The sequence below is a fragment of the Cherax quadricarinatus genome, chromosome 76 (genome assembly GCF_038502225.1).
Source record: "Cherax quadricarinatus isolate ZL_2023a chromosome 76, ASM3850222v1, whole genome shotgun sequence".
Lineage (NCBI taxonomy): Eukaryota > Metazoa > Arthropoda > Malacostraca > Decapoda > Parastacidae > Cherax > Cherax quadricarinatus.
Window position 1 is genome coordinate 1,572,902 of NC_091367.1, and position 19,228 is coordinate 1,592,129.

General features: G+C 41.7%; 1 protein-coding gene across 1 annotated transcript in view; it reads right to left on the reverse strand.

Moving 5' to 3' along the window:
• LOC128703604 (multiple PDZ domain protein) overlaps nucleotides 1–19,228 on the reverse strand; it is a 623,082-nt gene that overhangs the window by 439,172 nt on the left and 164,682 nt on the right. The window contains exons 6-9 of the mRNA XM_070101112.1: nucleotides 15,111–15,176; nucleotides 9,598–9,847; nucleotides 6,038–6,129; nucleotides 439–627 (exon numbers count right to left, since the gene is read on the reverse strand). Of these exons, the coding sequence (XP_069957213.1) occupies nucleotides 439–627; nucleotides 6,038–6,129; nucleotides 9,598–9,847; nucleotides 15,111–15,176 (597 nt within the window). The remainder of the gene's footprint in view (nucleotides 1–438; nucleotides 628–6,037; nucleotides 6,130–9,597; nucleotides 9,848–15,110; nucleotides 15,177–19,228) is intronic.

Here is a 19,228-nt window from a genome sequence, read left to right on the forward strand (position 1 = left end):
TGATGGTGTCACAAGTATTGGTTAACACTGTGATGGTGTCAAGTATTGGTTAACACTGTGATGGTGTCACAAGTATTGGTTAACACTGTGATAGTGTCACAAGTATTGGTTAACACTGTGATGGTGTCACAAGTATTGGTTAACACTGTGATGGTGTCACAAGTATTGGTTAACACTGTGATGGTGTCACAAGTATTGGTTAACACTGTGATGGTGTCACAAGTATTGGTTAACACTGTGATGGTGTCACAAGTATTGGTTAACACTGTGATGGTGTCACAAGTATTGGTTAACACTGTGATGGTGTCACAAGTATTGGTTAACACTGTGATGGTGTCACACACAAGGTGATACCATCATAGGTTACCACTGTGATGGTATCACAAGCAAGATGACAGCATCAACACTGGAACCCCTAACAACGAGTGGAACACTCACTGGAGCTCTAGGTGGGTTGGGCGTGGTAGGCGTGGTTTTCAGTTCTGAGTTAGCAATGGCCTGCTGTAGTTGTTCGTACTTGGGTCCCCTCAGGTACCTGGCCAACCGCAAGCGGACCACCTGGCCAGTGGCCCGCAGCACGTCCACAGCAGCGTGGTTACTCAACCCGGATAGAGACTGACCATCAACCTGGAGTTTAAACAAAATCTATTAGATTCAAAGGACCTGTACAAGTCTTTTCAGGTATTTCCAAATGAAGCTGCATGCAGCAAACACCTGTAGAGTTGGGCACAAGACCTGTCTGCGGGGGCGATGCCAGGTCTGATGCAACAGGTATGAAGGTGTGAGGTTGATAAATTACACTTGGGTATCTTTATTGTGGAAACGTTTCGCCACACAGTGGCTTCGTCAGTCCAATGCAGAGAAGAAATGGTGAAGATTAGAATAAGTTTGGTTTGAGGTGGTCAGTCCTTCAGCCTTGAGTCAATGTAATCAGTCCATCAGTTTTGATGGATTGATTACCTCAAACTCACTCTGATTTTCACCATTCTTTGTATAGGACTGATGAAGCCACTGTGTGGCGAAAGGTCTCCACAGTATACCCAGGTGTTAAACATGTGCCTAATTTATAAACTTATCGGTTCTCCGAAGGATTTTTCCACAAGGTGTGAGGTGTATGAAGGTCAGTAAGATCACGACTGACCTGTACAATAACATTCAAAAATATTTTAGTATCCGGTATATGGATTATGTTAGACTTTCAGTGTATATACAATGATATATACACTCCTCTTGGGTTGTGTTTGTGGGGAAAATGATAACTAAGAGCGTCAATTAATAAATGGATAACTTTGGTGGTGGGTGGTGGTGGTGGTAGTGGTGGTGGGTGGTGGTGGTAGTGGTAGTGGTGGTGGTAGTGGTGGTGGGTGGTGGTGGTAGTGGTAGTGGTGGTGGTAGTGGTGGTGGTAGTGGTGGTGGTAGTGGTAGTGGTGGTGGTAGTGGTGGTGGTGGTGGTAGTGGTGGTGGTAGTGGTGGTGGTAGTGGTGGTGGTGGTGGGTGGTGGTGGTAGTGGTGGTGGTAGTGGTGGTGGGTGGTGGTGGTGGTGGTAGTGGTGGTGGTAGTGGTGGTGGGTGGTGGTGGGTGGTGGTGGTAGTGGTAGTGGTGGTGGTAGTGGTGGTGGGTGGTGGTGGTAGTGGTAGTGGTGGTGGTAGTGGTGGTGGTAGTGGTGGTGGTAGTGGTAGTGGTGGTGGTAGTGGTGGTGGTGGTGGTAGTGGTGGTGGTAGTGTTAGTGGTGGTTGTGGTGGTGGGGGTGGTAGTGGTAGTGGTGGTAGTAGTGGTGGTGGGGTGGTAGTGGTGGTGGGGTGGTAGTGGTGGTGGTGCCTGTGGTAGAGGTGGTGGTGGTGGTATTGGTAGTGGTAGTGGGGGTGGTAGTGGTAGTGGTAGTGGTGGTGGGTGGTGGTGGTAGTGGTGGTGGTAGTGGTAGTGGTGGTGGGTGGTGGTGGTAGTGCTGGTGGTAGTGCTGGTAGTGGTGGTGATGGTGGAAGTGGTGGTGAGAGTGATGGTGGTGATAGTGATGGTGGTCGTAGTGCCAGCGGTGGCGGTGTGAAAAACACCACTGTTACAAAAAATGCCTTAACCAAAAAATACTCAATTACAAAAAAAAAAAAAAATCCAAACTTTTATTACTTATCAACAACAACAAAAAATCTATATAGCCACATAATAAAGTTAAAAACCGAGCATATTTTTAACCAAAAATATTTACGGCAACTTTGTCAACAACTCAAATCTAATATTTAAAATGTTTAAAAAAAAACATTAAACAGTGTAAACATTGTAATAAAGTTGGTAGAATTACCGACAATATGTAAATATTGTCGTTTCGTAAATAAATCGTAAAAACGGAATTATAATGATAATACCCATGATTATAAGAGATTTATAGTGAGATAAACAAGAGAGAGAGAAAGAGAGAGAGAGGCCAAGACCCTCACGAGAAAACTACGATATAAAGAGACGATGAGAGAACCCAGAGAGAGAGCGAGACCATCCTGAGACGAGAGCGAGACCATCCTGAGAGAACACTGAGAGAACAAGGCAAGACAATGATAAGACACTGTGAGAAGAGACGTCTTAAAGGTTATGTGTCACAGAGGGAAAAAGTGTCCATTATTACGGATGATCTGCAGTATATTTCACCCCACCAACACTATCATAACACTATCATAAATCTTACATTATTATTAGCATTATTATTATTGTTATTATTATTAGAATATTACATTATTATCAGATTATCATTATTATATTTTTATTAGATTATTATTACATTATTAGAATATCATTATTACATTATTATTATTAATTATTATTACATTATTATTAGATTACATTATTATTAGAATATTATTATATTATTATGATGATGATTATTACAGTGTTGTTATTTTCTAAAAAAAATATTCTATGTTGTCCTTTTTACCATTAAAAATAATTTTTCTCACACTTCCCTAACCATTTACTCTCTCTCTCTCTCTCTCTCTCTAATCACGCCTCACTAGTTTTCTTTAACAATTAATTTCTTCAGTTTCCTCTGATCCCTCTATTTGACCTTCCAGCCTCGGCTTCTCCTCCATTCCTTACCATAATTACTCTCCTCCCCCCCCCTTCTTCCCTCATTACCATCCCCCATTATTTTATTCATTATATTTCCCCCATTTCTTCACTTCTTACATCTTCCCCATTCCTTCACTTCTTACATCTTCCCCATTCCTTCACTTCTTACATCTTCCCCATTCCTTCACTTCTTACATCTTCCCCATTCCTTCACTTCTTACATCTTCCCCATTCCTTCACTTCTTACATCTTCCCCATTCCTTCACTCCTTACATCTTCCCCATTCGCTCACTCCTTGCGCCTGCTCCAATCTTTCGCTTTCTAACCTCCATCATCAGCCCCTCGTTCATTACATCTCCCCCCTCACATTCCCCTCACTTCTTTAAATGACCAGCGCCATCCCATTAAATTTCTTCTGGATCAGTTTTATGTACAGTCATTCATCCACCTCTACCTCCCTCCCTCCCTAATTCTCTCCTTATCTCCCTCTCCCAACTTCGAGTGTCTGTCTTTGTATTACTTGTGCAATTCCTTCCTGCCTCCCTCATTCTCCCTGCTTCCTTCATACTCCCTCCCTCCCTCCCCCATCTCCCTCCTCACTGTCCCTACACTCGATCACCCTCCCTGCCTCCCACTGGTTCTTAACCCTTAAACTGTCCCAGCAGATCTACGTTCACATGCGTAGTGCTCCAAAAGTACATCTACGTTTTTTTACATATCTTCAAATAAAACAAAAAAACAAGTATATCAAAGTTTTTTTACACGTTTTCAAATGTAAAAAAAAAAAAGATCTACTTTTTTTACATTCATATGTTGAAAAAACGTTGATCTATGTCTGGACAATTTAAGGGTTAAAGTGCTGGACAGTCACTAAGAACCATCTGGACAGTCACTAAGAACCATCTGGACAGTCACTAAGAACCATCTGGACAGTCACTAAGAACCATCTGGACAGTCACTAAGAACCATCTGGACAGTCACTAAGAACCATCTGGACAGTCACTAAGAACCATCTGGACAGTCACTAAGAACCATCTGGACAAACACTTTAATCTCGATGTAGACTAAACAGTCTTTTGCTATCTGCCTCTCTCATGTACTCTCAGTTCCTTCTTCCCTCCCCCTCTTTTCCTTCCCACTTACTCCCCTTCCTTCCATCCTCCTTTCCTCTACTCATCTACACAAAACCTGTCATCCTCCAAACAAAGCATCTCACATCTCTCCTTCTCACTACACCAAGTCCTGTTTACCTTCCAGGGACCAATGACTTTGATTTCCCATTCCAATTATTCCCATTCTGATTATTCCCATTCTAATTATTCCCATATCCATTATGGGAGTCAACAGATTATCCCACGACCAGGAAAAGTGCCGGTGATTGGCACTGCGACAGGTGGCGCTGATTAGTAGCAGGTGGTGCTGTGATTGATAGGTGGCCCTGACAGTAGGTAGCACTGACAGCAGGTGACACTTCGATATACCTTTGATTAGTTCCGAGTGTCATTCTACTCCCGGAGCCCGGTCATGGGCTAGGATTGTCTGGTGCTAGCCTGGTCAACCAGGCTGTTGCTGCTGGTGGCCCGCAGCTCCTGACTGACAGCAGGTGACAATAACCCTCCGCGTATTTTCTATGCCAAGACCATATCTTCCCAGAAAGCTGCACTGCCATCTGGTGGTGCAAAGAGGCGGACCTGCTTCACGTAGGACAATGTGCCACTGTGCTTGACAGCATGTGCTGCCGTGTGGCACTGTGCTTGACACATGAGAGTTCTGGCACTACATCACTGAGGCTGAGTGCCACTTGTCTGGCCTCCAATGCCAACACTTTATACTCCAGGCTGCTGCATGCTAGATTTTGTAGGTCCACTCTTGTTACTCTCTCTTTCTCTTACACACAGACACACACACACACACACACACACACACACACACACACACACACACACACACACACACACACACACACACACACACACACGCACGCGCACACATGCACACACACGCACACACACACACACACGACACTGGAGGCCAGGAGGGTCAGGGGAGACATGATAACGACATATAAAATACTGCGTGGAATAGACGAGGTGGACAAAGACGGGATGTTCCAGAGAAGGGACACAGACACAAGAGGTCACAATTGGAAGTTGAAGACTCAGATGAATCAAAGGGATGTTAGGAAGTATTTCTTCAGTCATAGAGTAGTCAAGCCGTGGAATAGCCTAGAAAGTGACGTAGTGGAGGCGAGAACCATACATAGTTTTAAGGCGAGGTATGATAAAGCTCATGGAGCAGGGAGAGAGAGGACCTAGTAGCAATCAGTGAAGAGGCGGGGCCAGGAGCTATGAATCGACCCCTGCAACCACAAATAGGTGAGTACACACATACACACACGTAAGGCAAGAATAACTAGTAAATAAAACCCTAAAGAGAGAATATACAGTCAACATTACCCCCAGGATATACAGTCAATATTACCCCGGAGGATATACAGTCAATATTACCCCGAGGATATACAGTCAATATTACCCCCGAGGATATACAGTCAATATTAACCAATGGATATAGTCAATATTACCTCAAGGGATATAGTCAATATTACCCCAAGGGATATACAGTCAATATTACCCCAGGGGATATACAGTCAATATTACCCCAGGGGATATACAGTCAATATTACCCCAGGGGATATACACAGTGCATAGGGAAGAGTAGGTAATATGGTTTGATCCAAGAAAGATCATAGCTAGAACTCCTTGGATCAAAACTCTTTACCAACATCAAGGCACATCCCCAGTAAAGAGGTGAAGACCTGCATAGTGACCTGTAGATATGTACAATGACCTATTATGTACTCTGACCTGTTGATATATACAGTGACTTGTTGATAACATGTACAATGACATGTTAATAGCGTGTGCAGTGACCTGATGACATGTACAGTTCTGTCACCTGTACATGGACCTGTACTTGGGCTTACCTGAACAATCTGGTCATTGACCTGGATGAGACCCGTCCTGTCGGCAGCACTTCCAATGTTGATAGACTTGACGAAGATGCCAGACAGCTCCTCTGTTGACGACCAAAAAAAAAAATTAAAAAGATGACCATAGGAGAGAGAGAGAGAGAGAGAGAGAGAGAGAGAGAGGTGCCTGCGGCTTCCAATATGTTTCTCTGGTAAATTTTCTCGCGAGGAAGCAGTGGCCCACAAATCATTTGTAGAGAACATGACAGGTTATTAGAAATGAGGGCAGTCTCCCCCCCCCCAAAAAAAAAACTTACATATAAGAAGTTATTCAACGCAGTCAAAAATATTACTTGAAAATACTTAGAGTAATATTAACTCAGACTTTCTAAACTCGTCTTCAAAAAGTATTGGCGTTTTGTTATGTATTTAAGTGTGTTGAGAAGAATGTCAAGACCAGGAGAGAGAGAGAGAGAGAGAGAGAGAGAGAGAGAGAGAGAGAGAGAGAGAGAGAGAGAGAGAGAGAGAGAGAGAGAGAGAGAGAGAGAGAGAGAGAGAGAGACAGAGAGAGAGAAACACAAGACAGCTGCTGGAGCAGGCATATCCTTCAAAGGAGTCACTTAAGGGGCAGGTAAGAGGTATTTCACGTGCTAGTTACCTTCAATAAACAGAAAGAAAACCACAAAGTTTAAAAAGTGTTTCCTGAGTAGTTGACAAAAATTAAGAAATAGGTAGATAGCTGCGAGGGAAGAAAGGAGAAAAAGTGAAGGGAGGGAGGGAAGGGAAGGAACGAAGGGAGGGAGGGACGGGGAGGTAAAAAAGGGAGGGGAGGGAAAGAAGGGACGGAGGGAAGGGAAGGAAGGGAAAGGAAAGAAGGGAGGGAGGGGAAGGGGAGGGATAGAAGGGAGGGGGAAGGAAGGGAAGGAACCACAGCAATCCCGAGAGATGAGATGAGTAGTAAAACACAAGGCTCTCTCCCTCCCACCCTGCCTGCGAGCCGCTGACAAGAACCTGCTTGAGCAAGCAGTCAATAAATGGAGTTTGGTCTCAGCACAGACTTCGAGAGCAGAATTCACGAAACAGGCCACAGGTATACCACAGGTACAAAACTGCCCAGCTCATTATAGAAGAGAAACATATTGCACATTCTACACAGTTAAGTACCATACAGAGCTTTGTCTTAATAGCAGGATATAGAGCGCGGTCTGAAATATTATATAAAGCCTGGTCTGAAATATATAAAGCCTGGTGTGAAATATCATATAAAGCCTGGTCTGAAATATATAAAGCCTGGTCTGAATTATTATATAAAGCCTGGCTTGAGCCTAGTTTTAAATATTACAAAAGTCTGGTCTTTAATATTACATATAGCCTGGTCTTGAGCCTGCTCTTAACAAGGATAACTGGCCAGTCTAATCCGGTTTATTTTTTCCCCCAGTTAATCAGCTAAGTTGCGAGGCTTCTTTGAAGAGTTAGCTGAGATAGTTTAACGAGTTGACTTACTATGGGTCTCAACAGGTGGAGTAACAACAACACTGGTAGTCTTAATACCCTCCCAGCCCAGCCTGGGACTAGGCTTCCTTACTTCCTTCTCCCATTACTACTGCTACGTTCAAAGCTTTGGTGCTGGTGAAGAGTTCTTTATCAGGAGAAGCGAAGTTGTCCTCCCCTTCCTCGGATCAAGGGTGATTACCAGTGGCGTTGACCGTTCCTCTCCCCTGCACCTTCTCCCTTGTCGTTTCGTCGACAGCTTCGTCGTTGTTTTGATTACGCGACTCCCGGGAGACACTGGTGGGGTGCGCGTGCTTTGTCATACACCAAACATTCTTCCATTTCTCTCTTTCTCTCCCTATCTCTTTGTCTGTATCTCTCTCTCTCTCTCTCTCTCTCTCTCTCTCTCTCTCTCTCTCTCTCTCTCTCTCTCTCTCTTTCTCTCCCTCTCTATCTCTTTCTCTGTATATATCTCTACATTAATGTACCTTTGTATCTTTCTCTTTCTATGCCTCTGTCTGTCTGTTTGTATCTTTCTCTTTCTATGCCTCTGTCTGTTTCTCTTTTTACTCACCAAACTATAAACACGTCGGAGGGAAGGTTAGTTTGAGTTGTGAGTTCCTACCTCGACAGAGTGTAGACAACATTAGTATTGGCTACAAAATTCACTGGAAAAATCAGTTATTACTTGGTAACATAACTGCGAGTTGTGGTTACCCGAAATATCAACTACTTCTTCAAAGCCAAAGAGATTAAATCAAGGCACCTGGAAAATTCCTTTTGAGTGCAACACCCGCTGAACAGTGCCAATGTAGATGTTGCCAGTATTAAAGGCAAGTCAGGGTGCCAGAGAGGTGCATACAGTTACCTTTGATATACCTCTGATGAGTTCCGCGATTTTTTCTACTCCCGAATCCCGGCCATGGTCCAGGTTCGTCTGGTGTTTGCTTAGTCAACCAGGCTGTTATTGGTGGTGGCCCGCTGGCCACCAGATCAACCACAGCCTGGTTGATCTGGCACCTGGTGAAGATAGTTGTCCAGTTTCCTCTTGAAGACTACTACTTGTTCCAGAAGTTTTTGATACCTTCTGGTTAAATTGTCTGGGACCACGGACATGATCAAGAAAAAGACTTGAATATGTATTGATAAAGGCACTGGATGGCGAAACGTCTACAATAAAGATACCCAGATGTTGCACACGTGTCTAATTTTCATCAAAATGACTAAGACTGACTCCATACAACACAGCTTGATCACCATCTGTGTATACGTAAAACATGTACATGTAAGTAATGGGTAGCAAAACCCGTATTATATTTCAGCGGCTTCGAGAGTTTTCCTACTATTGCAGTCAGGCCTCCGCCAGACTTTTCTGGCCAATGCCTGGTCAACCTGGCGACCCATTTGCCTACATATTCATCACAAAGTGAATCAAAGAAATGAAATGATAACCCTGTCACTGTGACTGATTCACAGGATTTACTTCTAACTTGAATCATTATTACAATCCTTGCACTCGGACAACAGATTTCGGGAAGTAAACAAAAAGCTGAAAAGAGCTGCTCAAAATTTACCACCACCAGCCAGGTCTGTGACCAAGCAGGTTATTGGTGATCCCCTACAGTAAAATTTACTTTTCTCAGGACGAAGACTCGACTCTTTCCCTCAGTTACAGTATCAATGGTAGACATTACCGACATGATGATGAATTAGACACAAGTGTAGCATCTGGGTATCTATTTTGTAGACGTTTCGCAAAGTAGTGGCTTTATCAGTATAATAATTATAATAATCAATACAAAGGAACGTAATCAGTGGTTGGTGTTGTTGCACAAATTCAAGATAAGATATACGGTATTTTCCGGCATATAAGGCACACGAACACGTTAGTAGACAACTGCTAAAGCTTAACCCAGAGCCTACGCTTGACCTTGATCATATAAGGCGCAGGCTAATTTTCAAACACTTTTCGTGGGAGGAGAGGAAGCGCGCCTTATATGCCGGAAAATACGGTACCCAGCACCTGGAGACCAGAGACCAGAAACCAGAAAAGATTATTATCCCACACACATGCAGAAGCTGACCTTTCTCGCAGACGTATCCAGCAATGGTGATGCCAAGGCCGTGGTGATCTTTAGTCACCTCCAGCTCTACAGTCTCCATCTCTGGCAGCGGGGACCCCGCTAGCAGCGCAAGTTCCTCTTCAGCGTAGGTGTGCTGCTGCTGCTGCTGCTGCTGTTGTTGCTGCTGCTGCTGCTGCAGGGCCTCCGTCAGCAGCCCCACGCCCACAGGAGGAGACAGTGACGAGGCTGATGACCCTCCCTCACCTTCCACCTGTCAAAAATACACATTATAAAAGAATTACACATAACAATACACATACATAACCATATACATAACAGCATCATACATAACAATACACAATCACACTAAAAGGACACACATGCAACGTTAAAAAAAAGACACTTTTAGGAACTAAAATTAATGAGTTTTAATCCCCCCCAAAAAAAAAAATCTTAGTTTTAGTGGAAAATAAATCAAATTTCCTTAAAAATTCTTGAAAAAGAAACTTGAAAATGTTGAAAGATATTAATTTTTTTCACTGCATAAAAAACAGTAAGATTTTGGCAGGTTTTATTACGGCTACACATGCGAACGAACGCGCGCGCACACACACACACACACACACACACACACACACACACACACAAGGGCAAAGAAGACCGCAGACAGAGTATAGGCTAAGTGACCAAAGACTGCAAACGTCACTCAAGGAGAAAGATCTTGGGGTGAGTATAATACCGAGCACATCTCCGGAAGCACACACCACTCATATAACTGCTGCAGCATATGGGTGCCTGGCAAACCTGAGAATAGTGTTCCGACACCTTAGTAAGGAATCATTCAAGACACTGTACACTGTGTACGTCAGGCCCATACTGGAGTATGCAGCACCTGTTTGGAACCCACACCTGGTCAAGCACGTCAAGAAATTGGAGAAAGTGCAAAGGTTTGCAATAAGGTTAATTCCGGAGCTCAGGGGAATGTCCTACGAAGAAAGGTTGAGGGAAATCTGACTGACGACACTGGAGGACAGGAGGGTTAGGGGAGACATAACGACATACAAAATACTGCGTGGAATAGATAAGGTGGACAGAGACAGGATGTTCCAGAGATGGGACACAGAAAAAAAGGAGTCAAAATTGGAAGCTGAAGACTCAGACGAGTCAAAAGGATGTTAGGAAGTATTTCTTCAGTCATAGAGTCGTCAACAAGTGGAACAGTCTGTAGTGGAGGCAGGAACCATACATAGCTTTAAGACGAGGTATGATAAAGTTCAGGGAGTAGAGAGAGAGACGACCTAGTAGCGATCGGAGAAGAGGCGGGGCCAGGAGCTGAGTCTCGACCCCTGCAACCACAATTAGGTGAGTACAATTAGGTAAGTACACACACACACACACACACACACACACACACACACACACACACACACACGCAAAACAACCACAGGGGGATTTGAACATGATAGTTCTAGGTCTTTCGTGTTGCAATCAGAACATCAGGAGTTTGCAAAGCTGCAAAAGTGAGTAATTAATTGTAGCAAATTCGTTCCGAGAGACGCCTTGCTAAGACTAACTTTGTAAGCTCCTGATGTGTTGATGGCAACATGTTATAATATATATATATATATATATATATATATATATATATATATATATATATATATATATATATATATATATATATATAATTACAAAAATTTCTGAATTATTGAATTAAAATTTATTTCACACAAAAAAATTAGGTAAAAGTTTCACCTTGCAGCCACCACCTAATTACATACATGCCACCTTAGCAAGACTATTACATGTGTCTTATACTTCACCTGGGACCACCACCTATTACAAACAAGATCACTTTAACAAGACAGCCCAGCTAATCCTTGGCTTGCGGCACACAAGAAAGGGAAGTGGAAAGAATGATGAGTGGGTAGAGGGATAATGAGAAGAAGAATGATGAGTGGGTAGAAGGATGGTGAAAAGAATGAGGAGAGGCGGAGAGAGGATGAAGAAGGCATATCAGAGAAGAAAGGAGGAGTAGGTAAAAGGAGAGAAAATTGGAAGGAGGATGAAGGAGGAGGAACTGAGATGGGGTAACAGGAGACGAAGCAGAAAGATGAAGAAAAAGTGGAGAAAAGATGAAGAGAAAGACGTGGATCAAAGACAAGCACTAAAGGGGAAAAACAGAGGAAAAACATGAAACAAGAGAAGGAAGAGGAGGAGAAGGGGAGGTGGAAAACGAGATGCTGGAAGTGGGAGATGAAAGAGGTGATAGAGATGAAAGAAAAAGGGAAGGAAAGGCATGGAAAAAATGAACTGTCATAAAAATGAGGAAAAAACGAACAGAAATGAAGGAAAATATAAAGAAATGATCCAATATTTTAAACAGGTAAAATATACGAAAGAACTGGGAGAGAGAGAGAGAGAGAGAGAGAGAGAGAGAGAGAGAGAGAGAGAGAGAGAGAGAGAGAGAGAGAGAGAGAGAAATATCACAAAATAAGGGGAGGGGTAACATAAATATATTCAGTTAAATAATTTCCTCTGGGAGCACCACCTTTCATCTTTTTCATTCCTCAAAGACGCCGCTTTCTGCAGAATTTTATGTAACTTTATCACCCACCCTCCCTTATCCACCCTCACCCACCCTCCCTTATCCACCCTCACCCACCCTCCCTTATCCACCCTTACCCACCCTCATTCATCCACCCTCAATCACTCATCCCACTCACCATCAACACTTGAAATTGACAGGTACTAGACACTTTCCTTGAACCTAAGTACTAACTACAAACTTTCCTTGAACCTAAGTACTAACTACAAACTTTCCTTGAACCTAAGTACTAACTACAAACTTTCCTTGAACCTAAGTACTAACTACAAACTTTCCTTGAACCTAAGTACTAACTACAAACTTTCCTTGAACCTAAGTACTAACTACAAACTTTCCTTGAACCTAAGTACTAACTACAAACTTTCCTTGAACCTAAGTACTAACTACAAACTTTCCTTGAACCTAAGTACTAACTACAAACTTTCCTTGAACCTAAGTACTAACTACAAACTTTCCTTGAACCTAAGTACTAACTACAAACTTTCCTTGAACCTAAGTACTAACTACAAACTTTCCTTGAACCTAGGTACTAGCTACAAACTTTCCTTGAACCTAGGTACTAGCTACAAACTTTCCTTGAACCTAGGTACTAGCTACAAACTTCTCTTGAACCTAAGTACTAACTACAAACTTTCCTTGAACCTAACTACTAGCTACAAACTTTCCTTGAACCTAAGTACTAACTACAAACTTTCCTTGAACCTAACTACTAGCTACAAACTTTCCTTGAACCTAGGTACTAGCCACAAACTTTCCTTGAACCTAACTACTAGCTACAAACTTTCCTTGAACCTAGATACTAGCTACAAACTTTCCTTGAACCTACGTACTAGCTACAAAGTTTCCTTGGGCCTAGGTACTAGCTACAAACTTTCCTTGAACCTACGTACTAGCTACAAAGTTTCCTTGGGCCTAGGTACTAGCTACAAACTTTCCTTGAACCTAGGTACTAGCTACAAACTTTCCTTGAACCTAGGTACTAGCTACAAACTTTCCTTGAACCTAGGTACTAGCTACAAACTTTCCTTGAACCTAGGTACAAGCCACAAACTTTCCTTGAACCTAGGTACTAGCTACAAACTCTCCTTGAACCTAGGTACTAGCTACAAACTTTCCTTGAACCTAGGTACTAGCTACAAACTTCTCTTGAACCTAGGTACTAGCTACAAACTCTCCTTGAACCTAGGTACTAGCTACAAACTTTCCTTGGGCCTAGGTACTAGCTACAAACTTTCCTTGAACCTAGGTACTAGCTACAAACTTTCCTTGAACCTAGGTACTAGCTACAAACTTTCCTTGAACTTAGGTACTAGCTACAAACTTTCCTTGAACCTAGGTACTAGCTACAAACTTTCCTTGAACCTAGGTGCTAGCCACAAACTTTCCTTGAACCTACGTACTAGCTACAAACTTTCCTTGAACCTAAGTACTAGCTACAAACTTTCCTTGAACCTAGGTACTAGCTACAAACTTTCCTTGAACCTAGGTACTAGCTACAAACTTTCCTTGAACCTAGGTGCTAGCCACAAACTTTCCTTGAACCTAGGTACTAGCTACAAACTTTCCTTGAACCTACGTACTAGCTACAAACTTTCCTTGAACCTAGGTACTAGCTACAAACTTTCCTTGAACCTACGTACTAGCTACAAAGTTTCCTTGAACCTAGGTACTAGCTACAAACTTTCCTTGAACCTAGGTACTAGCTACAAACTTTCCTTGAACCTAGGTACAAGTCACAAACTTTCCTTGAACCTAGGTACTAGCTACAAACTTTCCTTGAACCTAGGTACTAGCTACAAACTTTCCTTGAACCTAGGTACAAGTCACAAACTTTCCTTGAACCTAGGTACTAGCTACAAACTTTCCTTGAACCTAGGTACTAGCCACAAACTTTCCTTGAACCTAGGTACTAGCTACAAACTTTCCTTGAACCTAGGTACTAGCTACAAACTTTCCTTGAACCTAGGTACTAGCTACAAACTTTCCTTGAACCTAGGTACTAGCTACAAACTTTCCTTGAACCTAGGTACTAGCTACAAACTTTCCTTGAACCTAGGTACTAGCCACAAACTTTCCTTGAACCTAGGTACTAGCTACAAACTTTCCTTGAACCTAGGTACTAGCTACAAACTTTCCTTGAACCTAGGTACTAGCTACAAACTTTCGTCAAATTTAACTTCAAGGTTAAGTATCTTACAGGTCAGATGGCCAACACGTTTGATGAAGTCTGGCGAGTGACGGAGCAGAAAAAACTACCAAAAGAGTAAGAGTTCTGGCCAGCTAAGAGGCATGATATACCTTTGAAGAGTTTCGAGAGTTAATCTACTCTCTCTGAGCCCGGCCATGGGTCAGGCACGTCTGGTGCTTGCCTGGTCAACCAGGCTGTTGCTGCTGGAGGCCCGCTGATAATAAGAGACAGAACCTCTGGAAGATATGATGGCATGTAGAGGGACATCAAGTTTATGAGTTTTATGAAGACCATAGAAATAAGGCAGAGAGGGACAAATAACACGGAAAAGTTGTACAAGGTCAAGTCAGGCCGACAGAGATCGGAGAAAGTCCGAAGTTTACGGTTGAAAGTTCTCTTGATGCGATCAAGACTCTCTCCGATCTCTGTCCTTCTGACTTTGACCTTGGTCAACGTTTCCGTGTTATTTATCACTATTTCTGTGGTCTTCCTAAAACTTATACCCCTGTACGTCCCAACATATCCTTCATGAGGTTCAGTTTCTTATTCTCCTCCCTCTTGGTTGGTCAAGCGACAATAAAAGACTCATGACAAATGAGTCACTCGCCATGGGTTCTAACCCCACCCGTACCGTGCTTTGTTTACAATCTTGTAATTGATCTCACTCCCTTGGAACTTTTTCTCCTGTTCACCTCCGTCACTCGCGAGTCTTCGTCGAACGTGTTCACTTGAACTTACCTGAACTTGCTGGTAGTGTAGATGGGCAGCTGTGATCACTGTGTTCACCTCCCCAACCACCTTCTCCTGCAACACAAGTCAACACTTAGTCTCCACAAATATTACCTGCAACATTTCCTAAACACAGTCACTACGAATAACATCCTATACATAAAACATCACTAAACACATCCCAGGTGTAAGCCTTTATCACGCCTCAACACGATAAAAAACATCGACTGTCCCTAAACATCGAACATTTCAGTTATCGCTCGAAACACTTTAAAAACACGGCGCTGAACAAATGCCTGCGGAAAGAAACATTGAATATTAACCTGGAACACAAAAATTATTAGGAAGATCAAGTCACAATACAGTGACTGGAACAATCCACAACCCACACATTAAAGATGAAGATAAACGACGCTTCGGTCCGGATAGACCGAAACACCGAACTTCATAAATTTTTTAGTCGAGTTGTGAACTGAGTCAAAATTTCCCATGTTTAAAGTACGCATTTAACCCACAAAAAAATTTCACATTTTAACCCAAAGTAGAGGTAAAAACTGTTGTAAGTTAACCTAGAGACGAGAGAGCAATAAATTAACATTTAAATAAGCTAACTGTATATCAGAGATAAATAATATTAATACACTAAAATACAGTAAAATATAACAATAAAATAATGAACAATATAGAAAAAATAAAATCGTTATTCAAAATACATATATACACTGAGAGCTGCAGTGTATACACATTGCTGGTGTATATTTCAATATATATATATATATATATATATATATATATATATATATATATATATATATATATATATATATATATATATATATATATACTGATCTCTGGCTGAAGGAGACTCGAACCTACGAACCTTAGGACAAGGTACGCAGTGATTTACCAATCTACCCACACTGGACAATACCTTGGCGTGTAGCATGAGCTACACGTTTGATCCAAGGCAGCCAGCTTTCAGGGAGAAGGCTTTACAGCTTTTCATCTCATCCCCTGCATGCATCAGCCTTACTAGAGATTTGAACAATGCAAGGAATTCGCGAGAGCATGCGAAATATACACAAACACTGATCTCTGGCTGAAGGAGACTCGAACCTACGAACCTTAGGACAAGACGCAGTGCGTACCTTGGTAGGTTCGAGTCTCCTTCAGCCAGAGATCAGTGTTTGTGTATATTTCGCATGCTCTCGCGAATTCCTTGCATATATATATATATATATATATATATATATATATATATATATATATATATATATATATATATATATATATAGCCCTGACTAGCAGTTTACAGGTGATATGCAGCCTGTATCCTCGTGTAGTCGATAGGATTAAAACCCAATAAAATAGTTAAACCTTACCGTTTTATTAAATACAAAATTATACGATGATAGATGGATAATTTAAAAACCTTCTGGGATCCACGAGTAATTGACCCACTTATTAGAGATAATGAGCTCTTTTAGAGAGGGAAAAGAAAAATGGGTCCATTTATCTATTTCCAACTCTAAAGGTAATGGGTTAGTTCGTGATTCTGATGGGAATCAGCTCCTGATCAGCCTGGCTGTGGTGGTTAAGTTGGAACGCGGGCTGCTAGCACCAACAACCTGACTGATCAGGCCATTATCTAGGTCTGGAATGCAGAGGTAATGGGTTATAATTTGGGTCCGAATGCAGTGAACCTGCATTCATAAAACGGGAAAAATAGGTAATATGTAATTAAAGGGTGGACCGCGATAAGACAATCTGCATAATGAGAGTACGTAGGTAAAATGGGTTGAAAGGGAAAAGAGGGCAAATAGGGTATGGCTGCTGGATAGAGCGGATAGAAGAGTGGAAAGGGGAATAATAACCCTATCTGAATAGTTGAGAGGAGAAAGGAGGAGCTAGCAGAGGTAGAGGGATAGCGAGGGCTTAGTAGCTAGTTGGGTGTGACTGACAGGGAATTGTGGTTGATTTTATAATTGTGGTTGTGTAGATGTATTAACTGAGATGACGAAGGTTGTCATGTATGGAAAGTGTGTATGTGTATGTATGTGTGTGTATGTGTGTGTGTGTGTGTGTGTGTGTGTGTGTGTGTGTGTGTGTGTGTGTGTGTGTGTGTGTGTGTGTGTGTGTGTCTCAATCGTTTGGTTGTGCTGGTGTTTGACAAACGTCTGTTTGGTTGTATAGTTGTGTCATGGTAGTGTAATTTAAAGTGTCCTGTGGCATAAACACCAAAGCAGCACAGGCATGTACGTACACACACACACACACACACACACACACACACACACACACACACACCAAACATACAAGAACACAAACTACACAACTTTCATAGCACTTTTCTCTATGTACACATGTCGCTACATACAAAACCAGTTACAAATGTACAATACACAAAAAAACGGTGTACACAAATGCTACGACCGTCAATAAACGTACACACGATTTCAAATCCATCGCGTACGCACACGCACACGCTCACTCACAAAATAAATAAAAATTACTTTTTAAAAAATTTCCATATGTATTGTAAAAAAATATCTACATAAAACTATTTACCCAATAAAAAAAATTTAATTTTTAATCAGGGTAAATTCTCATTATTGAAAAATAAATAAAAATTCTCAGCCTTCCAGATTTTTTCTTAATTCTTTTAGGCCAATTATAGTTCTCAAGAAAAAATTTAATCCAAGAAAGCCATGATATCTTTAAGGAAAAGATAATTTATGCATCTGTTAAGACAGAAAGTTTTAAATACACAAGAACAATAGTCACTGCAAAAATATTACTATATTACAAATGAATAACAATATTAATAACAAAACCTATAATTATAACAATATTAATAAAATCTATAATTATAACAATATTAATAACAAAATCTATAACATTTATAACAATATTAATAACAAAATCCATAATATTTATGACAAAATATATAAATACCACATCTACCTATATGTACTATAATCATTAAAAAATCTACAATATAATAACTTCAATCTACAATGTAATCACAAGAAAAATCTGTAACATTTCTCTACAGTATTAATCACTAGAAAAATTTACAATTCCTTTCAACTCCTCCAGTTTTAACTTTATTGAGAGAGCCTTTTCTGCCATCAACAGCCTGGCTGACCAGGATAGCACCAGATGAGCCTAGCCCATGGCCGGGCTTCGAGAGTAGTAAGATTCTCGAAACTCATCAAAGGCATATCAAAGGTAACTATACCAAACACGTCAGCTTGTCCTGCGCGAACTTCTAGGAAGACCACCACCATTGACGATTTCGTGTACCCAGTAGTGCACTAACAGCTTCTAAAATTAGTACGTCTCTGTTCTGGATAGCTGACGTGGGCGTCTCACTCTTCATACCGAAATTTAGTGAAGAATTCGCCTGGTCACCCAGTCCCATCAGTGGTGGATGAGATTTCTTTCCCGGAGAACGGGAGGCCGGGTTCAATAATGGGTAAGACGTTAGTCGTTCTAAAACCCGGAACAAGAAGGTACAGTGTAAGCTGTCCGTGGTCCTAACACTCCACACAAGATGATGCTGTAAGCAGTTAGTGACCCTAAAACTCCAAAGGTGATGCTGTAAGCAGTTAGTGACCCTAAAACTCCAAACAAGAAGATACGGTGTAGGCTGTCAGTGGCCCTGAAAAACCCGTATCATGATGATAATACTGTGTAAGCTGTCAGTTGCCCTAAAACCCGCAACAACAACAACAACAACAATAACAACAAGGAACAGTTACACTGGGTGCTTACTGCTCCTCATGTGCGGGACGGAATCTTGTATACAAAGGTGAGACAGCCAGAGATCTAAGCACTTCATGAACATCAATACACCTGCGGAGCAGATGACACCTGTAATGCACGCATGGTGCACGGCAACACAGAAACACATCTGAGGAACTTGAAACACGTTTACTGCATTAAAAGAATAACAGAGTATCATCTACAGCCATTCATGCTACTGATACAATGCGAGATTATGTTCCTTCTGGTTAAACCTATCGCACGAACACTTTTGGATAAATAAAAGACGCACAGATTACCAGTATCCGATCCCTTCCCGGTCCACACAATCAATGTCACCAGACGAACCTGGACCAAGG